Below are 24,946 nucleotides of genomic sequence, written 5' to 3'. Positions count from 1 at the left end.
CCAGCAACAGGGTGATCAAATTAAGATTCAACATCTGTATTGTCTTATAAATCTTAACTTTGACGCACTGATGCTGTACTGACAATGTCTTCATCTTGACACACTGATGCTGTACTAGCAATGTCTTCATCTTGACGCACTGATGCTGTACAAACAATGTCTTCATCTTGACACACTGATGCTGTACTAGCAATGTCTTCATCTTGACACACTGATGCTGTACTAGCAATGTCTTTATCTTGACACACTGATGCTGTACTAGCAATGTCTTCATCTTGACACACTGATGCTGTACTAGCAATGTCTTTATCTTGACACACTGATGCAGTATGAACAATGGCTGTGATTGAGACGGGATTTGGGAGGCTGGCCACGCAAGACTAGGCTACTAAACACATAATAACCTGGTGTTTCTACTGGGGTGAATTCTAGTTTAGATTTTCTATATGATCCTATTTGACAGGTGGACCAAACATGCTGACAGGTCCTCTGATAGTTGCCCAGTCGGCGAGTGCCACCAAGTCATTGACCCCCCCCCAGGTTTTGGTTTTTACCCTAACACTACACAGCTGATTCAAATAATCAACTCATCATCAAGCTTTGATTCTTTGAATCAGCTGTGTAGTGCTATAGGGGCCCCAGAACCGGGTTTGGGAAACCCTGACCAAACTAACTGGTTAGCATTACTTGTAAGGTTGATAATGAGTCAGTCTGAGGTAACCCGAGAATGACTCTGTCATAAAAGAGATTAGGAAGTAGACATGGGAACCACCTGATCCAATTCCATTCATTTACATTCACTGCGTGTTCCATTTGACATCACTCTAATCCCAGTCTAGGGTTAACCCCATTTATAAACTACTGTAGATAAAAACAAATTGTATGGAAAATGTAATCAACAGTTGGGGTTCGGAAATGTATGACACCATCCTAAAAAAGACAGTGACATAGTAGTTAGTACCAGTTTATTCTTGGTAGTGTGTTGTTACAACATGCATGCTGTTTTGGAGAGATTATTCTACTGGTACTGGTTTAAATACAAGGGCTACTCTTCTCCGTTGACATTTTCCTTTTTTATTGCAACGTGTGAAGATGTTGGTAAACTGAAGCCTAGGGCAACCCCTTTCCAAGTGCTCGATGACAACATTTCCCCGATCAGAAAGAAGGAAAAGGAGAGCAGGAAACTGGTGTGTATATGTGCTGTTATTATCCATTCAATCCAATTGTTGACAAAGCGGCCTGGGCCGGGTTTCAATCCGATCGTGGGGTACAGGCATTGCGGATTTTAAAGGCAATTTCTGGAATGGGATCTCCCCGAACACAGGAGCATTGCCTTTAAAAGCAGCAATGCATATAGCCCACAATCGGATTGAATCCCGGCCAAAATATATATTTTTCAATGCATTACACACATAGTTACTGTTCAGTTACCTCTGTCCAACTGGTATCTGGCCAACATCACATGCACCTATTTTCTTTCCCTGAGCTGCAGAGCCAGTTGGGCTTGCAGGTTCATGAGAAGGTGACATATGCAGGCCGTATGAAGGCCAAGCAGGCTGATATCCGCAGGAAGCTGAGAGAGGGGCTGGAGGAAGAGGACACAGCCCAGCGAGGAGGGGAGGAGAGCAGGCTGGCCGAGCTACAAAACACCCCTGCCTGGAGGGCGGCCATGATCAAAGGTGGCGACAGACAGAAAGACAGACACACATTCACGGACACAAACACACCTACCCACACCATGTTGCTACACCATAATTGACATACACTGAGTGTACAAACGATTAGGAACACCTGCTCTTTCAATGACGTAGACTGACCAGGTGAAAGCTGTGATCCCTTATTGATGTCCCTTGTTAAATCCACTTCCATCATTGTAGATGAAGGGGAGGAGACAGGTTAAAGAAGGATTTTTAAGCCTTGAGACATGGATTGTGTGTGTGTGCGATTCAGACAAAAGTTTGAAGTGCCTTTGAACGGGTTTGTGTGTGTCAAGAACTGCAATGCTGCTGGGTTTTTCACGCTCAACAGTTTCAAATCAAATCACATTTTATTTGTCACATATACATGGTTAGCAGATGTTAATGAGAGTGTAGCGAAATGCTTGTGCTTCTAGTTCCGACAGTGCAGTAATATCTAAGCAATATAACAATTCCCCAACAACTACCTCATACACAGAAATCTAAAGGGGTGAATGAGAATATGTACATGTAAGTATATGGATGAGCGATGGCCAAGCTGCATAGGCAAGGTGCAATAGATGGTGTAAAATACAGTATATACTGTACATGTGAAATGAGTAATGTAAGATATATAAACATTATTAAAGTAACATTATGTAGAATGGAATTGTTTAAAGTGACTAGTGATCCATTGTATTAAAGTGTCCAGTGATTGGGTCTCAATGTAGGCAGCAGCCTCTCTGAGTAACTGACTGCTGTTTAGCAGTCTGATGGCCTTGAGATAGAAGCCTTCTGGATGGTAGCAGGGTGAACAGGCAGTGGCTCGGGTGGTTGTTGTCCTTGATGATCTTTTTTGCCTTCCTGTGACATCGGGTGGTGTAGATGTCATGGAGGGCAGGTAGTTTGCTCCCGGTGATGTGTTGTGTAGACCACACCACCCACTGGATAGCCTTGCAGTTGAAGGTGGTACAGTTGCCGTACCAGGCTGTGTTACAGCCCGACAGGATGCCCTCGATTACGCATCTGTAAAAGTTTGTCAGGGTTTTGGGTGACATGCCAAATTTCTTCAGCCTCCTGAGGTTGAAGAGGCACTGTTGCAGCTTCTTCACCACACTGTCTGTGTGGGTGGGCCATTTCAGTTTGTCTGTGATGTGTACGCCGGGGAACTTAACACTTTCCACCTTCTCCACTGCTGTCCCGTCGATGTGGATAGGGGGGTGTGCCCTCTGCTGTTTCCTGAAGTCCAGTTTCCTGTGTGTATCAAGAATAGTTCACCCTTCAAAGGACATCCAGCCATCTTGACACAACTGTGGGAAGCATTGGAGTCAACATGGGCCACCATGCCTGTGGAACACTTTCAACACCTTGTAGAGTCCATGTCCTGACGAATTTAGGCTGTTCTGAAGGCAAACGGGGATGCAACTCAATATTAGCAAGGTTTTTCTTATGTTTTGTACACTCAGTGTACATGTTAACACACACTTTAGGTCTACACACACATACAGTGCAGGTCTAAACACAAAGGCTTGCACTGAAGTCATTGATACAACTAAAATCATTCTTATGGAAAATCAAAAGCCTTTGTCATTGGCTCTTTGACTCTATACTCAACCTCAGTCCCATCGTTTAACAATGTCATGCTGTGTAACCAACCCTACCGTTTCTCCTCAGATTGTAATATAGACAAAGAGAGCATAAATGAGTTTATCAACCAGAAAAAGGAGATGTTTCTGTTGGAGGTAAGAAGGGAACAACAGTCCATATAAACTGACCTGGTAATCATGTTATGATCTTGATCGACTACAACTGGAATGTGTTTGCAAATATTCGGTCTTTACACAATTGATAATGTAATTGTTATGTATTCATTGTCTTTATTGGTTCTCTAGTGAAGGCTAGCCCATGTGTAGGTACAGTCAATACAAGCTTTCTCCACCTCCCACATGTTTCTGGGATTCTCCACCTACTTCTATCTATCTATCTATCTATCTATCTATCTATCTATCTATCTATCTATCTATCTATCTATCTATCTATCATCACAGGAGGTTGGTGGCAACTTAATTGGGGAGGACGGACTCTTGGTAACGGCTGGAGCGGAGCAGGTGGAAAGGCATCAAATACATGAAACATATGGTTTGATACCATTCCATTGGCTCCATTCTAGACTTTATTATGAGCTGTTCTCTCCTCAGCAGCCTCCACTGCTATCCATCCATCCCGGTATGTTCCTCCTCATCCATATCTCCCCCATCTCTCTCTCTCTCTCTCTCTCTCCCCCATCTCTCTCTCTCTCTCTCTCTCTCTATCCCCAACTCTCTCTCTCTCTCTCTCTCCCCAACTCTCTCTTTCTCTCTCCCCAACTCTCTCTCTCTCTCTCCCCAACTTTCTCTCTCTCTCCCCAACTCTCTCTCTCTCTCCCCAACTCTCTCTCTCTCTCTCTCTCTCCCCCCAACTCTCTCTCTCTCTCTCCCCAACCCTCTCTCTCTCCAACTCTCCAACTCTCTCTCTCCAACTCTCTCTCTCTCTCCCCAACCCCTCTCTCTCTCTCTCCCCAACCCTCTCTCTCTCTCTCCCCAACCCTCTCTCTCTCCCCAACCCTCTCTCTCTCCCCAACTCTCTCTCTCTCTCCCCAACCCTTTCTCTCTCCCCAACCCTCTCTCTCGCTCTCTATCCCCAACCCTCTCTCTCTCTCCCAACCCTCTCTCTTTCTCTCCCCCATCTCTCTCTCTCCAACCCTCTCTCTCTCCCCCATCTCTCTCTCTCCCCAACCCTCTCTCTCTCCCCCAACCCTCTCTCTCTCCCCCAACCCTCTCTCTCTCCCCCAACCCTCTCTCTCTCCCCCATCTCTCTCTCTCCCCAACCCTCTCTCTCTCCCCCATCTCTTTCTTTCTCCCCAACCCTCTCTCTCAGTACTCCCTGGCGGTGAAGCGTGGAGAGATCGAGCAGCTAGAGAAAGTGGCAGCGGCGGAGGAGAGGAAGCTGACGCACGCCCAGCAGTTCCTAGAAGACGACGCCATCATATTTGACCAATTCCTTAAAGAGAACGACAAGAACTCTGTGGAGGCCATCAAAGTGTAAGTAACCGACAAATAACATTCTCACAACGTAACACTAACCCAAACCCCAACACGTAGAGCTCTATAGAAAAGTCAGTGGAGGACATCAAAGTGTAACTAACAATGTGTTAGATGTATAGTATGTCCAATGTATTGTCTTCTTAAAGTTACATAGTGTCTCCATTTTGCACAGTGCTGAGTTGGAGACCAAATTGAAAATGGAGAAGATGTCTGAGATCAAGAGGATCACAACCAGGATGGTGACCATTAAGAGGTGGGTAACACACAGAGCATTATAGCTAAGATGGTGACCATTAAGAAGTGGGTAACACACAGAGCATTACAGCTAAGATGGGCATGGCCTCCTACCTCATAATATTGGAACTGTAGCTGTAAATCAACTATAACATACATGATATACACGTACATCATGCATTGATATCTCAAGGATGTGTGTGTGTGCACATGTTCATGCCTTCGTTCGTTTGTGTGCGTGCGTGCTCTCCCCCTGCAGTGACATCTCTAAGTTTGAGGACATCATAAAGGAGTTCAAGATGCACAAGGAGTTCCTCTTCAAGCTGTCCCCTCTAGAGTGGCAAGAGGCACATAGGGGCAAGGCCAAGACACTTAAACTCAAGTCTGCCACCAAGTCTGCCACCAAGGACAAGCCCAAAGAGAAAGACAAAGATGAGAGGGCTACTCCGAAAAGACGTACTAGTATGTGTTCTTTCTTAGTGTTTGTTATAAAACATACAGGATGTGATACTCTATTGTGTCTACACTAAAGTTACCTTTTATAAGTCTCTCTCTCTGTCTCGCTATCTCTGTCCCTCTCACTCTGTCCCACTATCCCTGTCCCTCTCACTCTGTCCCTCTCACTCTGTCCCTCTCACTCTGTCCCTCTCACTCTGTCCCTCTCACTCTGTCCCTCTCACTCTGTCCCTCTCACTCTGTCCCTCTCACTCTGTCCCTCTATCTCTGTCCCTCTATCTCTATCCCTCTCACTCTGTCCCTCTCACTCTGTCTATCTCTCTCTCTATCTTTGTTGATCTCTCTTTCTCTGCCCCTCTATCTCTCCCACACACACACACACACACACACACACACACACACACACACACACACACACACACACACACACACACACACACACACACACAGCTACGGACAGTAAAGAGTCCTTTGTGGGCCGAGAGCTGCCACCTATCCGGGATGCTAGGACCCCCTCTAGACAGTCGACCAGTCGGAGTGACAAATTGTGAGTGTTTGTGTGTATGTACGTATGTATGTATGTGTATGGTGTGTGTGTGTGCTCACGTGCGTGTGTGTGCAAGTCATTGTAAATAAGTGGAAGACGGCGCCGGAGGAGATGGCTGACGTTTTACGTGCTCCTAACCCATTGTGTTTTTAAGTTTGTTCTTTTGCATTGTTTGTAACTTATTTTTAACTTATTTTGTACATAATGTTGCTGCTACCGTCTCTTATGACCGAAAATAACTTCTGGACATCAGAACAGTGATTACTCACCAGCCACGACTAACATGCAATCACCTGCGAGGAAGATTAAACTACCAAAGGGATTTTAAAACTGTAATATCTTATGCTTCACGGAGTCGTGGCTGAACGATGACATTATTAACATACAGCTGGCTCGTTATACTCTGTATCGGCACGATAGAACAGCGGCGTCTGACAAGACGAGGGGTGGCAGACTGCATATATGTAAACAACAGCTGGTTCATGATATCTAAGGAAGTCTCAAGGTTTTGCTCGCCTGAGTTAGAGTATCTCATGATAAGCTGTAGACCACACTATCTACCTAGAGAGTTTTCATATGTATTTTTCGTAGCTGTCTACATACCACCACAGACCGATGTTGGCACTAAGACTGCACTCAATGAGCTGTATACCTCCATAAGCAAACAGGAAATCGCTCATCCAGAGGCGACACTCCTGGTGGACAGGGACTTTAATGCAGGGAAACTTAAATCTGTTTTACCAAATTTCTAGCAGCATGTTAAATGTCCATCCAGAGGGAAAAAAAACTCTAGACAACCTTTACTCCACACACAGAGACATGTACAAATCTCTACCTCACCCTCCATTGTTCAAATCTGACCATAATCCTATCCTCCTGATTCCTGTTTATCGATATAAAATTAAAGCAGGAAGCACCAGTGACTCGGTCAATAAAACAAGTGGTCAGAAGAAGCAGATGCTGAGCTACAGGACTGTTTTGCTATCACAGACTGGAATATGTTCCGGGATTCTTCCAATGGCATTGAGGAATACACCACATCAGTCATTGGCTTCATCAATAAGTGCATCGATGATGTCGTCCCCACAGTGAGCGTACTACATACCCCAACCAGCAGAAGCCATGGATTACAGGCAACATCCGCATTGAGCTAAAGGCCAGAGCTGCCGCTTTCAAGGAGCGGGACTCTAACCAGGAAGCTTTTAAGAAATCCCGCTATGCCCTCCAACAAACCATCGAACAGGCAAAGTGTCAATACTGAACTAAGATCGAATCATACTACACCAGCTCCGACGTTCATCGGATGTGGCAGGGCTTGCAAACCATTACAGACTACAAAGGCATGTACAGCCGAGAGCTGCCCAGTGACACAATCCTACAACATAGTGTACTTGGGCACAGGGACTAAGGTAACCTGACTAACTGACTACCGACCCGTAGCACTCACATCTGTAGCTATGAAGTGCTTTGAAAGGCTGGTCATGGCTCACATCAACACCATTATCTCAGAAACCCTAGACCCACTCCAATTTGCATACCGCCCCAACAGATCCACAGATCCACAGATGATGCAATCTCTATTACACTCCACACTGCCCTTTACCACCTGGACAAAAGGAACACAAATGTGAGAATGCTATTCATTGACCACAGCTCAGCGTTCAACACCATAGTGTCCCTCAAAGCTCTTCAATAAGGTAAGGACCCTGGGACTAAACACCTCCCTCTGCAACTGGATCCTGGACTTCCTGACTGGCCATCCCCAGGTGGAAAGGGTAGGTAGCAACACATCTGCCTCGCTGATCCTCGACACTAGAGCTCCCCAGGAGTGCGTGCTTGGTCCCCTCCTGTACTCCCTGTTCACCCACGACTGCATGGCCAGGCACGACTCCAACACCATCATTAAGTTTGCAGACGACACAACAGTGGTAGGCCTGATCACCGACAACTATCAGACAGCCTATTGGGAGGTGGTCAGAGACCTGGCCGTGTGGTGCCAGGACAACAACCTCTCCCTCAACGTGATCAAGACAAAGGAGATTGTGGACTACAGGAAAAAGAGGACCGAGCACGCCCTCATTCTCATCAACGGGGCTGTAGTGGAGCAGGTTGAGAGCTTCAAGTTCCTTGGTGTCCACATCACCAACAAACTAGAATGGTCCAAACACACCAAGACAGTCATGAAGAGGGCAAGACAAACACTATTCCCTCTCAGGAGACTGAAAAGATGTGGCATGGGTCCTCAGATCCTCAAAAGGTTCTACAGCTGCACCATCAAGAGCATCCTGACTGGTTGCATCACTGCCTGGTATGGCAACTGCTCGGCCTCCGATCGCAAGGTACTACAGAGGGTAGTGCGTACGGCCCAGTACATCACTTGGGCTAAGCTTCCTGCCATCCAGGACCTCTCTACCAGGAGGTGTCAGAGGAAGCCCCTAAAAATTGTCAAAGACTCCAGCCACCCAAGTAATAGACTGTTCTCTCTACTACCGCACGGCAAACAGTACCGGAGCACCAAGTCTTGGTCCAAGAGGCTTCTAAACAGCTTCTACCCCCAAGCCATAAGACTCCTGAACATCTAATCAAATGGCTACCCAGACTATTTGCATTGCCCCCCCCCCCCCCTCCTTTACACCACTGCTATTCTCTGTTATTGACTATCACTTTAATTACTCTACCTACATGTTCATGTACCTCAATTACCTCGACTAACCTGTTCCCCCACACATTGACTCTGTACCGGTACCCCCTGTATATATTCTCGCTATTGTTATTTTACTGCTGCTCTTTAACTACTTGTTACTTTTATTTCTTAGTCATATTTTTTAACTGCATTGTTGGTTAGGGGCTTGTAAGTAAGCATTTCACGGTAAGGTCTACACCTGTTGTATTCAGCACGTGACTAATACAATGATAAAAATTTGTTCTTAACTGACTTGTCTAAATAAAGGTTAAATAAAATAAATAAGAAAAGTGATGACCATGTTATATGCTCTAATTGTTGCTATAGTGCTGAATTCCTGTCTTTTCAGGAACCCTGTGGCAGAGCTGAAGACTGACAGCTCTGAATATGAGGTTAGTTTCAACTTTAGAAGATCAGAATTACGCTGGAAGACAACTGCTTTCTGGCAAATTTCAGCCATCGATAAGCTGACACCAGAATGTTATGAATGAGACGGTTTGAATAAAATGTGAATACAGCCTGAATTTGACAGAACATGTAATGGGCTGGTTTTCTGGACACAGATTAAGCCCCAGGCCTAAAAAGCAAGCTCAATGTAAAGTTGAAATACTATTTAAAATATCTCAACTACTTTCACATACATTCAGAGTAAGTATTCAGATATCTTTTATTTGATAAAAGTAGTTGCATATTTTACTTTTTTTTATTTTTGGAAATACACTTGGAAAGTATTTGAAAACACTAATACACTGACTCAAATACACTCCCATGCATTTAACCCAGGTATTTTAAAATAGTATTTGAAATAGGTATTTGAAAATACTCTCAATTATAATTTGGTAGACTATTTGGTTTTTAACACATAACCATTCAAATAATCAAATAAAAGTAATAAAATGGAATACCAGATACTCAAATACACATGTATTTGAACCCAGGTCTACTTAAAATATCTACTCCACACTGAAAAAGGTGAAGGTTCTTAAATGGTTCTTCCTCAGCTCTTAATGTTCCTTAGAGAACACTTGCCCGATAAAGAACCTTTGAAAGTGTCTGTTTTCTTGGCGTGGCATCTACGGTTTTTCACAATTCTTGAAAAGCCTGCGGATGTCTCCCTTTCCTAGCACACAGCAAATTGGCCACTGATAACTACTGATAACTACTGTTGCTTATTCGGTGTAATTAATTAATTACACCTAAAGTATTAATGAATTAATACTGCAAAGAGTTCAATTGACTCTTAGTGGTGTAAAAGAACCCCCTTGTTGGTGTTAAAAACCAGAGTTGGACCAAAACCACTCCCATCATTATCATTTTTCCAAGCATGCTCTATTGCAGGTAGATGCTTAGAATTGCTTGTTTCAATATTGTTTTTTGCATGTACATTAGTTAATAGATCAATCTTATGCTACTCAAATATAAATAAGACTTTTCTAAACTAATCCAATCTGTTACTTGGACTTATTAACCGGTTACTGAAATGATTGTTCTGGTTGAAATCCTTTAGGTATTCTGTTACTGAAATGATTGTTCTGGTTGAAATCCTTTAGGTATTCTGTTACTGAAGTGATTGTTCTGGTTGAAATCCTTTAGGTATTCTGTTACTGAAATGATTGTTCTGGTTGAAATCCTTTAGGTATTCTGTTACTGAAATGATTGTTCTGGTTGAAATCCTTTAGGTATTCTGTTACTGAAATGATTGTTCTGGTTGAAATCCTTTAGGTATTCTCATAAAGTATCTCACTTGGTAAAGACCACAGTAATGAAAATGAATTTATGCAACAACAGTGTCTCTGTCACCAGCAAACCCAGTCATGGGTGGTAATCGTAACTCTAAAACTCACTTGAAAGGCACCCTGGGAATTATACAAATAAGGAGCAAGACCCTACAGCAGGACTATTCAATTCCGGTTCTTGAGGGCTGAAACATTGCTGGTTTTTGTTTCTAACTGGAGTTTTGTATGGTTCTTCACATAACCATCTAATTTAAGTTTCTTCAGAGAACCTAAAATGGTTCCCCATATGGATTTGCTCTTAGAAACCTTATTTGGTTTCAACTTTAACCTTTATTTTTAAGAGAGCATGACTAGGATTAATCTGGGAAAACCAGCCCCAAATCTGACAATGCCGAACTCAAACCCCATTACTCGCATTTAGGCCAGCTAGCTTTCTGTTAAAGGATATCTTTCTCTTAAATGTTTTATAAACTTTACCTTTTGTTTTCCACTTACCCCGAAATAAGTATGTCACCTGTATGTGGTGTTTGTTGCCCTTGCAGGAGGACCCGGCGCTGTACTTCAGGGACCCCAGGCAGCTGCTGGAGCTGCTGACAGAGCTGGAGGAGCAGAACCTCTCTCTGATCCAGAACTCCAGGGAGACCGAAGACGCCCAGGAGGAGTTCCGACAGGTCATGGACTACAACCGCAAGAAGATGTAAGAAAGGTCTGCAGGGGTTAGAGGTCAGAGGTAGATAGAGAGGGAAGTGAGGGCCAAGTTGAAAGTGAATGTAGACTACTATAGTTATTGTAGATAGGCTAGAACTCAATGGTATAGCAGAGTTGATCTCTACGTAATGTGGGGCTCGTACAGTCGAACTTCACTTATAAAAAGGACGACGAGAAATGTCGTTGACTGACATTGACAAGACCAAGGTTTTATGGCAACACTCTACCCTCTATAGTTCCTTCTCTCTTTCCTCACTTGTATTTGTTTCTATTTGTGTGCACACATCCCCCTCTCTGAAGGGAGGTGGAGACCAACCAGCTGACCCAGCAGATAGACATCATGACCCACACCATCCAGAGGGAGAGGGAACGGGCTGCCGAGCTGGAGCTGAGGGCCCGCCTCTTCAACTTTGGGAAGTACAAGGCGGACGACCAGGTAGGAAAAAAAGTTGATCTAAGGTCAGTTTAGAGTACATGGTTGATGGTAGGATTTTGGGGAAGTAAGCAGATCCTAGATCTGTGACTACGGACAACTTTTACCCAAAGCAGGAAATGGGAGAGGTCACTGGGAGTTACGCAGAGAATCAGAGGACATGCTAATACCAGTAGTGTGCCAGTCATTGGCCTTAGATCACACAGATATTTCACTCTCTTGTTCTTTCTCCTCTCTCTCCCTCTACTCTGAAGGAGGGTATGTTTGACTCCCTGGGCGTTAAGGTAGAGGAGGTGTACCGGGGCTGCGTGGGCGACAGCGAGGCCAACCTGAGCACGCTGCAGATGCTGAAAGCCATCGAGAGTCGCCTGGACGAGCTGCTGGAGAAGGTGGAGATCGTCCCCAAGGAGCGGCTGGTGCTGGCCGAGAGGGCCAAGGAAAAGGAGAGGAGGTTCAGGTACGCAAGAGCTGGCACGCAGCCTCGTAGGACCGTCAAATAGGCTAGTCACTTTGGCCCTATTCCATTTAAATCTCTAGGTCCTTAGGCTTTAAACTTTGCCTAGTTGCCTTTGGTTAGTTCATGAACGTGGTTAGTTGATGCAGAGGAAGAAACTCAGGTCTGTGCAATTGGACTTGGGCCCTGTTACATTTCATGTTCCATGTGCTGAGTACCAGAGCAGATTATTTCTTTTTTAGTTTGAAGCGTATCTAGTTGTTTAGATTCAATTAATCTACCCTTCTCTTTCCCCCTTATAATCACTTCCTCCATCCCTTCCCCAGGCTGCGTGATGAGAAGATGCATCAGGACAAGCAGCACCAGGAAGAGAGGCTGAAGAGGGCCCTGGAGAGAGCCCAGGCTGACGTCAAGAAAACAGTCAGTCACACAATCTGCCTCAATACTACACAATTACAATTACATTGTCATTAGATGCCTATAGGCTAACTGAGTTATTGCATAACTAAGCCATTGGTTTAATTACCAAGTGGGCTGTTTTAATACAATAAAATTTGATAAATGTCATGAGTTAATTTCATATAATTGTACTAAAGAAACCATACCATTGTGTTCTCTTTATTTGCCGATGCTAACATAAGGCCTTTTTCTCCAGACTGGCAAGAAACTGATGGCTAGATCACAGCGCCCTGCCCGCAAGCTGAAGACCAGTCAGGTGTATGACATCTCAGACAAGGAGAAAGAGGAGCAGCTCTACTTCTTCACGTAAAGGGCCAAGTCACAACACGGCCCCAAACGCCACAACTGACCGGAACTCCTTTCATCTCTGTTTTGGCCTAATGTGGGGCTGTGACTGACTCACTGTAAATACTGACTTTTTTAATAATTGGGTATGACGGGTATAAGTATGGCTTTTACAATGACCCTATTGGGCACTGGTCATGTCACATGATGGGATAGGTCCTACTTCTTTGGGACTGGATGGAGTTTTTTTTGAGGTGGTGTGGAGCACGTGGACTTTGTTTTGGTGGAGGGCATTGAGGCAGATGGACAGTGCTCTCCCCACACATTTCATAGAATTTGATTATTTTAACATACCAGATTTAAATTACAATATTTTGCCATACCATATTATTCTTATTTTTATTCTTACACATCTTCATCTATTACCTTATATGTGAATAGCAGTTATATGGACTGACTACTCTAGCCTCTTTGGGGAATTCAATAGGAACCTAAAATCTATATAACAGTGAAAACAGGAGAGCCAGATATAAAATCAAATTTATTTATAAAGCCCTTCTTACATCAGCTGATGTCAAAGTGCTGTACAGAAACCCAGCATAAAATCCCAAACTGGGGGCCTCCCGGGTGGCGCAGTGGTCAAGAGCGCTGTACTGCAGCGCCAGCAGTGACACCAGAGACTCTGGGTTCCTGCCCAGGCTCTGTCATAACCGGCCGCAACCGGGAGGTCCGTGGGGCGACGCACAATTGGCCTAGCGTCACCCGGGTTAGGGTGGGGTTGGCCGGTAGGGATATCCTTGTCTCATCGCGCACTAGTGACTCCTGTGGCGGGCTGGGCGCAGTGCGCGCCAACCAAGGTTGCCAGGTGCACGGTGTTTCCTCCGACACATTGGTGCAGCTGGCTTACGGGTTGGATGCGCACTGTGTTAAGAGGCAGTGCGGCTTGGTTGTGTTTTGTATCGGAGGACACATGACTTTCAACCTTCGTCTCTCCCAAGCCCGTACAGGAGTTGTAGCGATGAGACAAGATAGTAGCTACTAAAACAATTGGATACCATAAAAATTGGGGAGAAAACGGGGTAATCCCAAACAGCAAGCAATACAGGTGTAGAAGCACAGTGGCTAGGGAAAACTCCCTAGAAAGGCCGGAACCTAGGAAGAAACCTAGAGAGGAACCAGGCTATGAGGGGTGGCCAGTCCTCTTCTGGCTGTGCCGGGTGGAGATTATAACAGAACATGGCCAAGATGTTCAAATGTTCATAGATGACCAGCAGGGTCAAATAATAATAATCACAGTGGTTGTCGAGGGTGCAACAGGTCAACACCTCAGGAGTAAATGTCAGTTGGCTTTTCATAGCCGATCATTCAGAGTATCTCTACCGCTCCTGCTGTCTCTAGAGAGTTGAAAACAGCAGGTCTGGGACAAGGTAGCACGTTCGGTGAACAGGTCAGGGTTCCATAGCTGCAGACAGAACAGTTGAAACTGGAGCGGCAGCATGACCAGATGGACTGGGGACAGCAAGGAGTCATCAGGCCAGGTAGTCCTGAGGCATGGTCCTAGGGCTCAGGCCCTCCAAGAGAAAGAGAATTAGAGAGCATACTTAAATTCACACAGGACACCAGATAAGAACAGACTGACTCTAGCCCCCCGACACAAACTATTGCAACATAAATACCGGAGGCTGAGACAGGAGGGGTCGGGAGACACTGTGGCCCCGTCCGACGATACCCCTGCACAGGGCCAAACAGGCAGGATATAATCCCACCCACATTGCCAATGCACAGCCCCCACACCACTTGAGGGATAACTTCAACCACCAACTTACTATCCTGAGACAAGGCCGAGTGTAGCCCACGAAGATGTCCCCGACGGCACGAACCTGTGCTCATAAATCAGTATGAAGTCATAACACAAAACTAGGCTTATTGTACAAAATAAATGTAGAATTTTGCTTCAATCTTTTATTTAATCTCCTGGCGATTGGATTCAGCTATTTTGTAAAACAAGGCTAATAAATAACTAGATGGAAGTTGTCACATATAGATAAGCATTAAAGATATTATAAACAAGTGGACCGGCAACATTTTGAACATGGAACGCATACGTCTCATTCCTACGTAGCTCATATGACACATAAAATATATCTTACCCTGCCCACCACCAAAAAGTTAAAGCTACATAAGTCTAACAAACAGAAAGCGTCTGCTAAATGGATGAGTATAATACATCATGTCTGTAAGGCATTATTAGACAGAAGCTCTGACAACAGCACAGTGTCTAGAACATGGCAATGTAGCTGAGACTGACAACACGTCACAGTTTGACAAGAGACACGAGGGACCTACTGGATGTGCAAAACGACAGTCTCTCTTTAAAAAGACAGACAACGTGTCTTTCTCGCAATCATGATTGTGGTACAAACAAGATTTCAGAAATACAGTAAATAGTGAGAAGAAAAAAAGTCCCAAAATGTAAATGTTCATTTAATTTATCATTCAATTCTTCCCAAGGTGCATTTGGTTCTGGCTTCCACTTCATCCCAACCCAACTTTTTCATGCCCCTCCCTCTCACTCCAGGTCCTGCAGGTTGATGGTTCTGGCTTCCACTTCATCGCAACCCAACTTTTTCATGCCCCTCCCTCTCACTCCAGGTCCTGCAGGTTGATGGTTCTGGCTTCCACTTCATCCCAACCCAACGTTTTCATGCCCCTCCCTCTCACTCCAGGTCCTGCAGGTTGATGGTTCTGGCTTCCACTTCATCCCAACCCAACGTTTTCATGCCCCTCCCTCTCACTCCAGGTCCTGCAGGTTGATGGTTCTGGCTTCCACTTCATCCCAACCCAACCTTTTCATGCCCCTCCCTCTCACTCCAGGTCCTGCAGGTTGATGGTTCTGGCTTCCACTTCATCCCACCCCAACGTTTTCATGTCCCTCCCTCTCACTCCAGGTCCTGCAGGTTGATGGTTCTGGCTTCCACTTCATCCCAACCCAACGTTTTCATGCCCCTCCCTCTCACTCCAGGTCCTGCAGGTTGATGGTTCTGGCTTCCACTTCATCCCAACCCAACGTTTTCATGCCCCTCCCTCTCACTCCAGGTCCTGCAGGTTGATGGTTCTGGCTTCCACTTCATCCCAACCCAACGTTTTCATGCCCCTCCCTCTCACTCCAGGTCCTGCAGGTTGATGGTTCTGGCTTCCACTTCATCCCAACCCAACGTTTTCATGCCCCTCCCTCTCACTCCAGGTCCTGCAGGTTGATGGTTCTGGCTTCCACTTCATCCCAACCCAACGTTTTCATGCCCCTCCCTCTCACTCCAGGTCCTGCAGGTTGATGGTTCTGGCTTCCACTTCATCCCAACCCAACGTTTTCATGCCCCTCCCTCTCACTCCAGGTCCTGCAGGTTGATGGTTCTGGCTTCCACTTCATCCCAACCCAACGTTTTCATGCCCCTCCCTCTCACTCCAGGTCCTGCAGGTTGATGGTTCTGGCTTCCACTTCATCCCAACCCAACGTTTTCATGCCCCTCCCTCTCACTCCAGGTCCTGCAGGTTGATGGTTCTGGCTTCCACTTCATCCCAACCCAACGTTTTCATGCCCCTCCCTCTCACTCCAGGTCCTGCAGGTTGATGGTTCTGGCTTCCACTTCATCCCAACCCAACGTTTTCATGCCCCTCCCTCTCACTCCAGGTCCTGCAGGTTGATGGTTCTGGCTTCCACTTCATCCCAACCCAACGTTTTCATGCCCCTCCCTCTCACTCCAGGTCCTGCAGGTTGATGGTTCTGGCTTCCACTTCATCCCAACCCAACGTTTTCATGCCCCTCCCTCTCACTCCAGGTCCTGCAGGTTGATGGTTCTGGCTTCCACTTCATCCCAACCCAACGTTTTCATGCCCCTCCCTCTCACTCCAGGTCCTGCAGGTTGATGGTTCTGGCTTCCACTTCATCCCAACCCAACGTTTTCATGCCCCTCCCTCTCACTCCAGGTCCTGCAGGTTGATGGTTCTGGCTTCCACTTCATCCCAACCCAACGTTTTCATGCCCCTCCCTCTCACTCCAGGTCCTGCAGGTTGATGGTGCTTCCTGTAAACTAGGAGCCATTGTCTTCCTCCGTCATAGCAGGAGGTTCCTGAAGAAAGGCAGACAGAAACGACTCATTTAGTTCTACTTCAATTACAGTACAGGCAAATACACCCCAATTACAGTACAGGCAAATACACCCCAATTACAGTACAGGCAAATACACCCCAATTACAGTACAGGCAAATACACCCCAATTACAGTACAGGCAAATACACCCCAATTACAGTACAGGCAAATACACCCCAATTACAGTACAGGCAAATACACCCCGATTACAGTACAGGCAAATACACCCCGATTATAGTACAGGCAAATACACCTCAATTATAGTACAGGCAAACACACCTCAATTGCTTACATTCAAATACAGACCTAACTAAAATGCTTAGCATAAATCTCTTCCATCTTTATTTTTAAAACATCTCCATTTCAGGATTGCAGTGGTTTTCAATTAAACTGGCAGCTCACTACATATCTGACTACCTATGGAGGACACATTGTTTTGTCCAGTTAAAAAGAGACTCTCCACCACTTTAAAACCTCACATTAATGGATGTCCAGCACCATACCAGTGTCTATATATGTTCAAAATGTTGATTTTCTACATCTGTATAAGAAATGGTGCTAAGAAATTACCCTTTATGATTTCATGGGGAGTACTCACCTGTAGGATGTTGACTGGCAGGTCCACGGTCAGCTGGGAATGGGAGCTGGAAGGCTTGGAGCTCAGCTGGAAGGCTGGGAGCTCAGCTGGAAGGCTGGGAGCTCAGCTGGAAGGCTGGGAGCTCAGCTGGAAGGCTGAGAGCTCAGCTGGAAGGCTGGGAGCTCAGCTGGAAGGCTGGGAGCTCAGCTGGAAGGCTGGGAGCTCAGCTGGAAGGCTGAGAGCTCAGCTGGAAGGCTGGGAGCTCAGCTGGAAGGCTGGGAGCTCAGCTGGAAGGCTGGGAGCTCAGCTGGAAGGCTGGGAGCTCAGCTGGAAGGCTAGGTCCCCTTCACTGGCGGGGTCATCCTGACACAGACAAATACTTTATATGAATCCATAAATCACATTACATTCAAAAGGTCAGATGCATGGATACTAAAAAACCTCCATATAGCCAGGTGGCCCCTGTCAGCGGACACACACGCACAAACTTATTTTGGCCTGTAAATACATGTTTTCACCTTGGTATTCTGCTCTGTGCTTTATAGAAAGAAATGCTAAAAAAAAAGTTTTTTTAACAGCATTCTAAATGTTGCTGTGAGAGAACCTTCTCACCTGTAGGAGCTGTATCTGAACATACTGGGCCCCTGTGACAGGGTCACGGATAGTCAGTCCCCCATTGGCTGCTGCAGAACCTTCAACAAAACGGGTGCTTGTGGGAATCATTGGCACTGAGGCGCTGCTGGCCTTCCCACCTTTACTCTTCCTCTGGCAATATCCTGAACTTGCTGTGAAGACAATGACAATAAAAACAGCTTTTGAATTCAGGTTCAATCAGTTTCCATAAGCACTGCTAGAAAACAAAAAAATGCTAGCTTGGATGTTGCTTTTATTTATTTTTATTTAACTAGGCAAGTCAGTTTAGAACAAATTGTTATTTACAACGACAGCCTACCCCAGCCAAACCCAGACGATGCTGGGCCAATTGTGCGCCGCCCCATGGGACTCCCAATCATGGCCGAATGTGATACAGCCTGGATTCGAACCAGGGACTGTAGTGCCTCTTGCGCTGAGATGCAGTGCCTTAAACCGCTGCGCCACTCGTGAGCCCAATATGCAACCGACAAAGAAATTGTTCCTGTTCTCCACTAGACCCATAATGGAGTTGAGTGTGTGTTATAATGTACCTGAGCAGGTGGGGCCGCTCTGTTTCCTCTTCTCCACTAGACCCATAACGGAGTTGAGTGTGTGTTATAATGTACCTGAGCAGGTGGGGCCGCTCCGTTTCCTCTTCTCCACTAGACCCATAACGGAGTTGAGTGTGTGTTATAATGTACCTGAGCAGGTGGGGCCGCTCTGTTTCCTCTTCTCCACTAGACCCATAACAGAGTTGAGTGTGTGTTATAATGTACCTGAGCAGGTGGGGCCGCTCCGTTTCCTCTTCTCCACTAGACCCATAACAGAGTTGAGTGTGTGTTATAATGTACCTGAGCAGGTGGGGCCGCTCTGTTTCCTCTTCTCCACTAGACCCATAACGGAGTTGAGTGTGTGTTATAATGTACCTGAGCAGGTGGGGCCGCTCCGTTTACTCTCCTCCACTAGACCCATAACGGAGTTGAGTGTGTGTTATAATGTACCTGAGCAGGTGGGGCCGCTCCGTTTCCTCTTCTCCACTAGACCCATAACGGAGTTGAGTGTGTGTTATAATGTACCTGAGCAGGTGGGGCCGCTCCGTTTCCTCTTCTCCACTAGACCCATAACGGAGTTGAGTGTGTGTTATAATGTACCTGAGCAGGTGGGGCCGCTCCGTTTCCTCTTCTCCACTAGACCCATAACGGAGTTGAGTGTGTGTTATAATGTACCTGAGCAGGTGGGGCCGCTCTGTTTCCTCTTCTCCACTAGACCCATAACGGAGTTGAGTGTGTGTTATAATGTACCTGAGCAGGTGGGGCCGCTCTGTTTCCTCTTCTCCACTAGACCCATAATGGAGTTGAGTGTGTGTTATAATGTACCTGAGCAGGTGGGGCCGCTCCGTTTCCTGTTCTCCACTAGACCCATAACGGAGTTGAGTGTGTGTTATAATGTACCTGAGCAGGTGGGGCCGCTCCGTTTCCTCTTCTCCACTAGACCCATAACGGAGTTGAGTGTGTGTTATAATGTACCTGAGCAGGTGGGGCCGCTCTGTTTCCTCTTCTTGGCCAGCTGGATGGCTCTGTCGTCGGTCCACGCTGAACCACTACTCTCCTACAAGACAGACGCATTAAAAAAATATGCAGTGACTCACAAAACAACAACATCGCGTCTCAACGGATGTCAGACCTCAAATGGATCAATGTCAAATGGGTTTGGGGTAGGGAGATCTGACCCTAGATCTGTGGTTATACACTACTGAGACTGCACATTCCAAAAACAGATCGCTCTAGATTAAATATGATACTGTTCTTTTTAATTATGTGAATAGACCACTCGTCAGTGCTTTGAAGGGCAACTTGTAATCAGAGCGTTCGTTTAGTAAGCCACTCACCACAGCGTTCGTTTAGTAAGCCACTCACCACAGCGTTCGTTTAGTAAGCCACTCACCACAGTGTTCGTTTAGTAAGCCACTCACCACAGCGTCCGCCTCGTGCTGCCCCAGCACCTCCACACAGTCCAGCCTCGGCCTGCTGCCAACCCTGCTCCCTCCAGCCAGGGTTGGGGGCACGGCCAGGGTTGAGGGGGAGGGCTCGGGGTACAGTGCACTGGAGGAGCTGACGATGTGGTGGTCCGCGGAGGAGCTAGCAGCCTGCATGGTGAGGACTGTAAGGGAGCCTAGGGCCTCGGGGGTGACCGTCTGCACGTCTTCCAGGTGGAGGGTGCCCCGAGAAGGGAGGACTCCCCCGACCATGTCTTCGCCGGCCGCAAGAATGAGCGGTTCCAGGGAAGCTTTGGCAACGGTGCGTCCTGCTCGGACGTGCACAGGGCTGAGCCAACCGAGGCAGGGTCGATGGCGACGGTTCCCGAGCTGACCAGTGACAGGTCCATGGAGAAGGCACCCACAGGCCCTGTGCTGCGGGTGCCTACAGGCACGGGACCCCCGGGCACAGCAGAGAACAGGGAGCTGAGGTCCAGGTGGGCCAGCTGGTCGCCCCCAGAGCCGGTTCCTGTGGTGGTGGAGGCGCAGACCTCGCTGCTGGGGGTCAGGGTGGGAGTGACCTCCAGCTGGCTCAGCACGTCTGATTGGAGGAGAGAGAGTCATTACACAGGAAGTGGGGGTATTTGAGCATGTGTTTCTTGAGGAAGTGTGTGTGTTCCGTACCGGGGTTGGGGTGGTGGTGTTTGAGCATGTGGCTCTTCAGGCTACTGCGGGAGGAGAAGTGCTTGGCCACAGGGCAACTGGTACTCAGGCTGCCCGCATCCTGCTTGTGTTTCTTTGAGTGGATATACAGACTGCTCCTCGCTGAAAACTTTGCACTGCAGCCTACAATACAGTAAAAAGGTTTCCATTAACCCTACATGTATAAAATGACCAGACACTAAAAAAAAAGTGACAGTGGCACAAATGAGTGATGCCGACCATCTACATGGCACTCAAAGGGCTTGGTGCCCAGGTGGGTGATGCTGTGGCCCTTGAGGTGCTCTGCCCGGGTGAAGGACTTTCCACAGCCCTGTTCTGGGCAGGTGAAGCACCTGTCGTCGTCGTGCTTCCTGAAAACAACAGTTGGGGGGGGAAATAACACATCATGTAGAATCATGTAACCAAAAAAAGTGTTAAACAAAATATATTTTTTATTTGAGATATATACACATACACAGTGTGTATATATATACACATACACAGCGTGTATATACACAGTATGTACAGTGGGGCAAAAAAGTACTTAGTCAGCCACCAATTGTGCAAGTTCTCCGACTTAAAAAGATGAGAGAGGCCTGTAATTTTCATCATAGGTACACTTCAACTATGACAGACAAAATGAGGGAAAGAAATCCAGAAAATCACATTGTAGGATTTTTAATGAATTTATTTGCAAATTATAGTGGAAAATACGTATTTGGTCACCTACAAACAAGCAAGATTTCTGGCTCTCACAGACCTGTAACTTCTTCTTTAAGAGGCTCCTCTGTCCTCCACTGGTTACCTGTATTAATAACACCTGTTTGAACTTGTTATCAGTATTAAAGACACCTGTCCACAACCTCAAACAGTCACATTCCAAACTCCACTATGGCCAAGACCAAAGAGCTGTCAAAGGACACCAGAAACAAAATTGTAGACCTGCACCAGGCTGGGAAGACTGAATCTGCAATAGGTAAGCAGCTTGGTTTGAAGAAATCAACTGTGGGAGCAATTATTAGGAAATGGAAGACCTACAAGACCACTGATAATCTCCCTCGATCTGGGGCTCCACGCAAGATCGCGCCCCGTGGGGTCAACATGATCACATGAACGGTGAGCAAAAATCCCAGAACCACACGGTGGGACCTAGTGAATGACCTGCAGAGAGCTGGGACCAAAGTAACAAAGCCTACCATATATATGCACACACACACACACACACAGTGTGCGTATATACACACACACACACACACACACACACACACACACAGTGTGTATACACACACACACACACACAGTGTGTGTATATATACACACACACACACACACACACACACACACACACACACACACACACACACAGTGTGTGTATACACACACACACACACACAGTGTGTGTATACACACACACACACACACAGTGTGTGTATACACACACACACACACACACACACACACACACACAGTGTGTATATATACACATTCACACAGTGTGTATATATACACATTCACAGTGTGTGTGTGTATATACTGTACATACATACATACACATACATATATACATAGTACACACATACACACACTTATATTTTTTGATGAGTCCACTTAATACAGTTCCAAAAGGTTTTACATATACAGTATCAGTCAAAGGTTTGGACACACCTACTCATTCAAGGGTTTTTCTTTATTTGTACTATTTTCTACATTCTAGAATAATAGTGAAGACATTAAAACAATGACATAACACACATGGAGTCGTCTAGTAACCAAAAATGTTTTCAACAAATCAAAATATATTGTTTGTTCTTCGAAGTAGCCACTCTTGGCATTCTCTCAACCAGCTTCACCTGGAATGATTTTCCCACAGTTTTGAAGGAGTTCCCACATATACTGAGCACTTGTTGGCTGCTTTTCCTTCACTCTGCGGTCCGACTCATCCCAAACCATCTAAATTTGGTCGAGGTTGGGTGATTGTGGAGGCCAGGTCATCTGATGCAGCCCTCCATCACGCTATTCTTGAACAAATAGCCCCTACACAGCCTGAAGGTGTGTTGGGTCATTGTCCTGTGGAAAAACAAACGAAAGTGGGACTAAGTGCAAACCAGATGGGATGGCATAACGCTGCAGAATGCTGTGGTAGCCATGCCGGTTAAGTGTGCCTTGAATTCCAAATAAATCACTGACAGTGTCACCAGCAAGGCACCCCCACACCACCACCTCCTCCATGATTCACGGTAGGAACTACACAATCTGAGATCATCCGTTAACCAACTCTGCGTCACAAAGACATGACAGATTGAACCAACAAAAATCTCAAAATTGGACTCAGACAGACAGCCTAATATCCATTGCTCATGTTTCTTGGCCCAAGCAAGTATCTTCTTCTTATTGGTGCCCTTTAGTAGTAGTTTCTTTGTAGCAATTCGACCATGAAGGCCTGATTCACAGTCTCCTCTGAACAGTTGATGTTGAGATGTTTCTGTTACTTGAACTCTGAAGCATTTATATGGGCAGCAATCTGAGGTGCAGTTAACTCTAATGAACTAATCCTCTGCAACAAAGGTAACTCTGGCTCTTCCTTTCGTGTGTTGGTCCTAATGAGAGCCAGTTTCATCATAGCGCTTGATGGTTTTTGCGACTGCACTTGAAGAAACTTTCAAAGTGATGCAATGATGGACTGTCATTTCTCTTTGCTTATTTGACCTGTTCTTGCCATAATAGGGACTTGGACTACCAAATAGGGCTATCTTCTGTATTCCACCCCTACCTTGTCACAACACAATTGATTGCCTCAAACGCATTGAGGAAATAACTTTTAACAAGGAGCACCTGTTAATTGAAATGCATTCCAGGTGACTACCTCACGAAGCTGGTTGAGAGAATGCCAAGAGTGTGCAAATCCATCAAGGCAATCTCAAATATAACATTTTAATTTGTTTAACACTTTTGGTTACTACATGAGTCCATGTGTGTTATTTCATAGTTTTGATGTCTTCACTATTATTCTACAATGTAGAAAACAGTAAGAATAAATAAAAAAAACCTTGAATGAGTAGGTGTGTCCAAACTTTTGACTGGTACTGTAAGTAGTTGGGATAATGGATTTTCAAGAAGCAAATAGCGCTTTCAATACAACTGGGTACTCAGGGGGGAAAAAAGTTGTCTTGAACACACTGAAGTCAACCATTTCCAGGTTGTTTTTAACACAGCAATAGTGTCACTTAACACATCATGGTAATGCAAAACACATCACCATGTTGATGTGGCAAGTGACACTCTTGCTTTTGTTCTTGAAAGCACCAAGGTAAAATCACAATGTCAGTGATCATGTCAGAAAGGCAGAGCTCTAGAAAGATGCCCACCTTCCCAACATGGAATTTTTCCCCAGTCGGACATGCAAAACATTTTAGGACTGTATCAACAGTGAGTGGACTAATGAAACAAACACCAAAATAGTTTGAGTGGTATTTTCCTTAAACACAAACATGAGTCAAATTCAACCACACTAAAAAGTAATTTGCCTCACCTGGAAACGTGCCGCCTCTCGGGTTCAAAATGGGCCCGCTGGTGATTGGTCAGCTGGGTAGCGCTGCGGAAGCGCTCGCTGCAGATCTCACACACAAAGGCGTTCTCCTGGTCGTGCTGCTTCACGTGTGCCTTCAGGTTGTATACTGTAGTGAAACAGCGGCTGCATCCCTCCCACTCGCACTTGTGAGGCCGCACCTTGTCGTGGGACTGCAGGTGGCGTTTGTGCTTGTAAGAGGTGGTGAAGGCCCAGCCACAGCCCTCAAAAGTGCACTTAAAGGGCCTCTGGTCCTCGGTGTGGTTAAGAAGGTGCATCTTGAGCTTTTGGCACGTGTCGAAAGTGCTGGGGCAGCCGGGCTGGGGACAGCAGTACATCGTGACCAAGGCACCTTTCTTGGAGAGTCCCAAAGCGCCGATGATGCTGACAGGCTGGAAGTCGTCACAGTCAACCGAAGAACCCTCTGGGCGCTGGGAAACCAAGTCTCCTTTGCTTATGGCACACAGATTCCGGCTCTCCTGCTTGATGACTGGGAACGTTTCCAGGGAGACACCCAACTCTGACAGCGAACAGTTGTCAGCCAGAGCCAGTTCCGAGTCACTCACAGTCAGACCTGGCCGAATACCCGCCAT

General features: G+C 46.1%; 1 protein-coding gene and 1 pseudogene across 1 annotated transcript; one reads left to right on the top strand and one right to left on the bottom strand.

The window, feature by feature from the left end:
- Window positions 1-3,219: 3,219 nt before the first annotated feature.
- Window positions 3,220-13,157, top strand: LOC135541008 (cilia- and flagella-associated protein 100-like). The gene is made up of 11 exons (XM_064967155.1): window positions 3,220-3,418; window positions 4,593-4,756; window positions 4,932-5,012; window positions 5,253-5,455; window positions 5,900-5,996; window positions 9,029-9,071; window positions 10,958-11,112; window positions 11,424-11,559; window positions 11,811-12,013; window positions 12,337-12,430; window positions 12,666-13,157. The coding sequence occupies exons 1-11, from the start codon at window positions 3,317-3,319 to the stop codon at window positions 12,777-12,779; spliced, it is 1,392 nt and encodes a 463-aa protein (XP_064823227.1). The 5' UTR covers window positions 3,220-3,316; the 3' UTR covers window positions 12,780-13,157.
- Window positions 13,158-15,653: 2,496 nt separating this feature from the next.
- Window positions 15,654-24,946, bottom strand: LOC135541469 (zinc finger protein ZXDC-like; annotated as a pseudogene).

Source organism: Oncorhynchus masou, chromosome 6, assembly GCF_036934945.1.
Source record: "Oncorhynchus masou masou isolate Uvic2021 chromosome 6, UVic_Omas_1.1, whole genome shotgun sequence".
In the NCBI taxonomy this organism is placed as follows: domain Eukaryota; kingdom Metazoa; phylum Chordata; class Actinopteri; order Salmoniformes; family Salmonidae; genus Oncorhynchus; species Oncorhynchus masou.
This window is presented reverse-complemented; position numbering and strand designations above follow the sequence as displayed.

Bases quoted from the DNA above. Each gene is read 5' to 3' on its own strand.
- LOC135541008 (XM_064967155.1), top strand. From the start codon at position 3,317: ATGCTGTGTAACCAACCCTACCGTTTCTCCTCAGATTGTAATATAGAC. The intron at 5,456-5,899 runs GTATGTGTTCTT...ACACACACACAG, and splicing joins TACTCCGAAAAGACGTACTA to CTACGGACAGTAAAGAGTCC. The intron at 12,014-12,336 runs GTACGCAAGAGC...TCCCTTCCCCAG, and splicing joins GAAAAGGAGAGGAGGTTCAG to GCTGCGTGATGAGAAGATGC.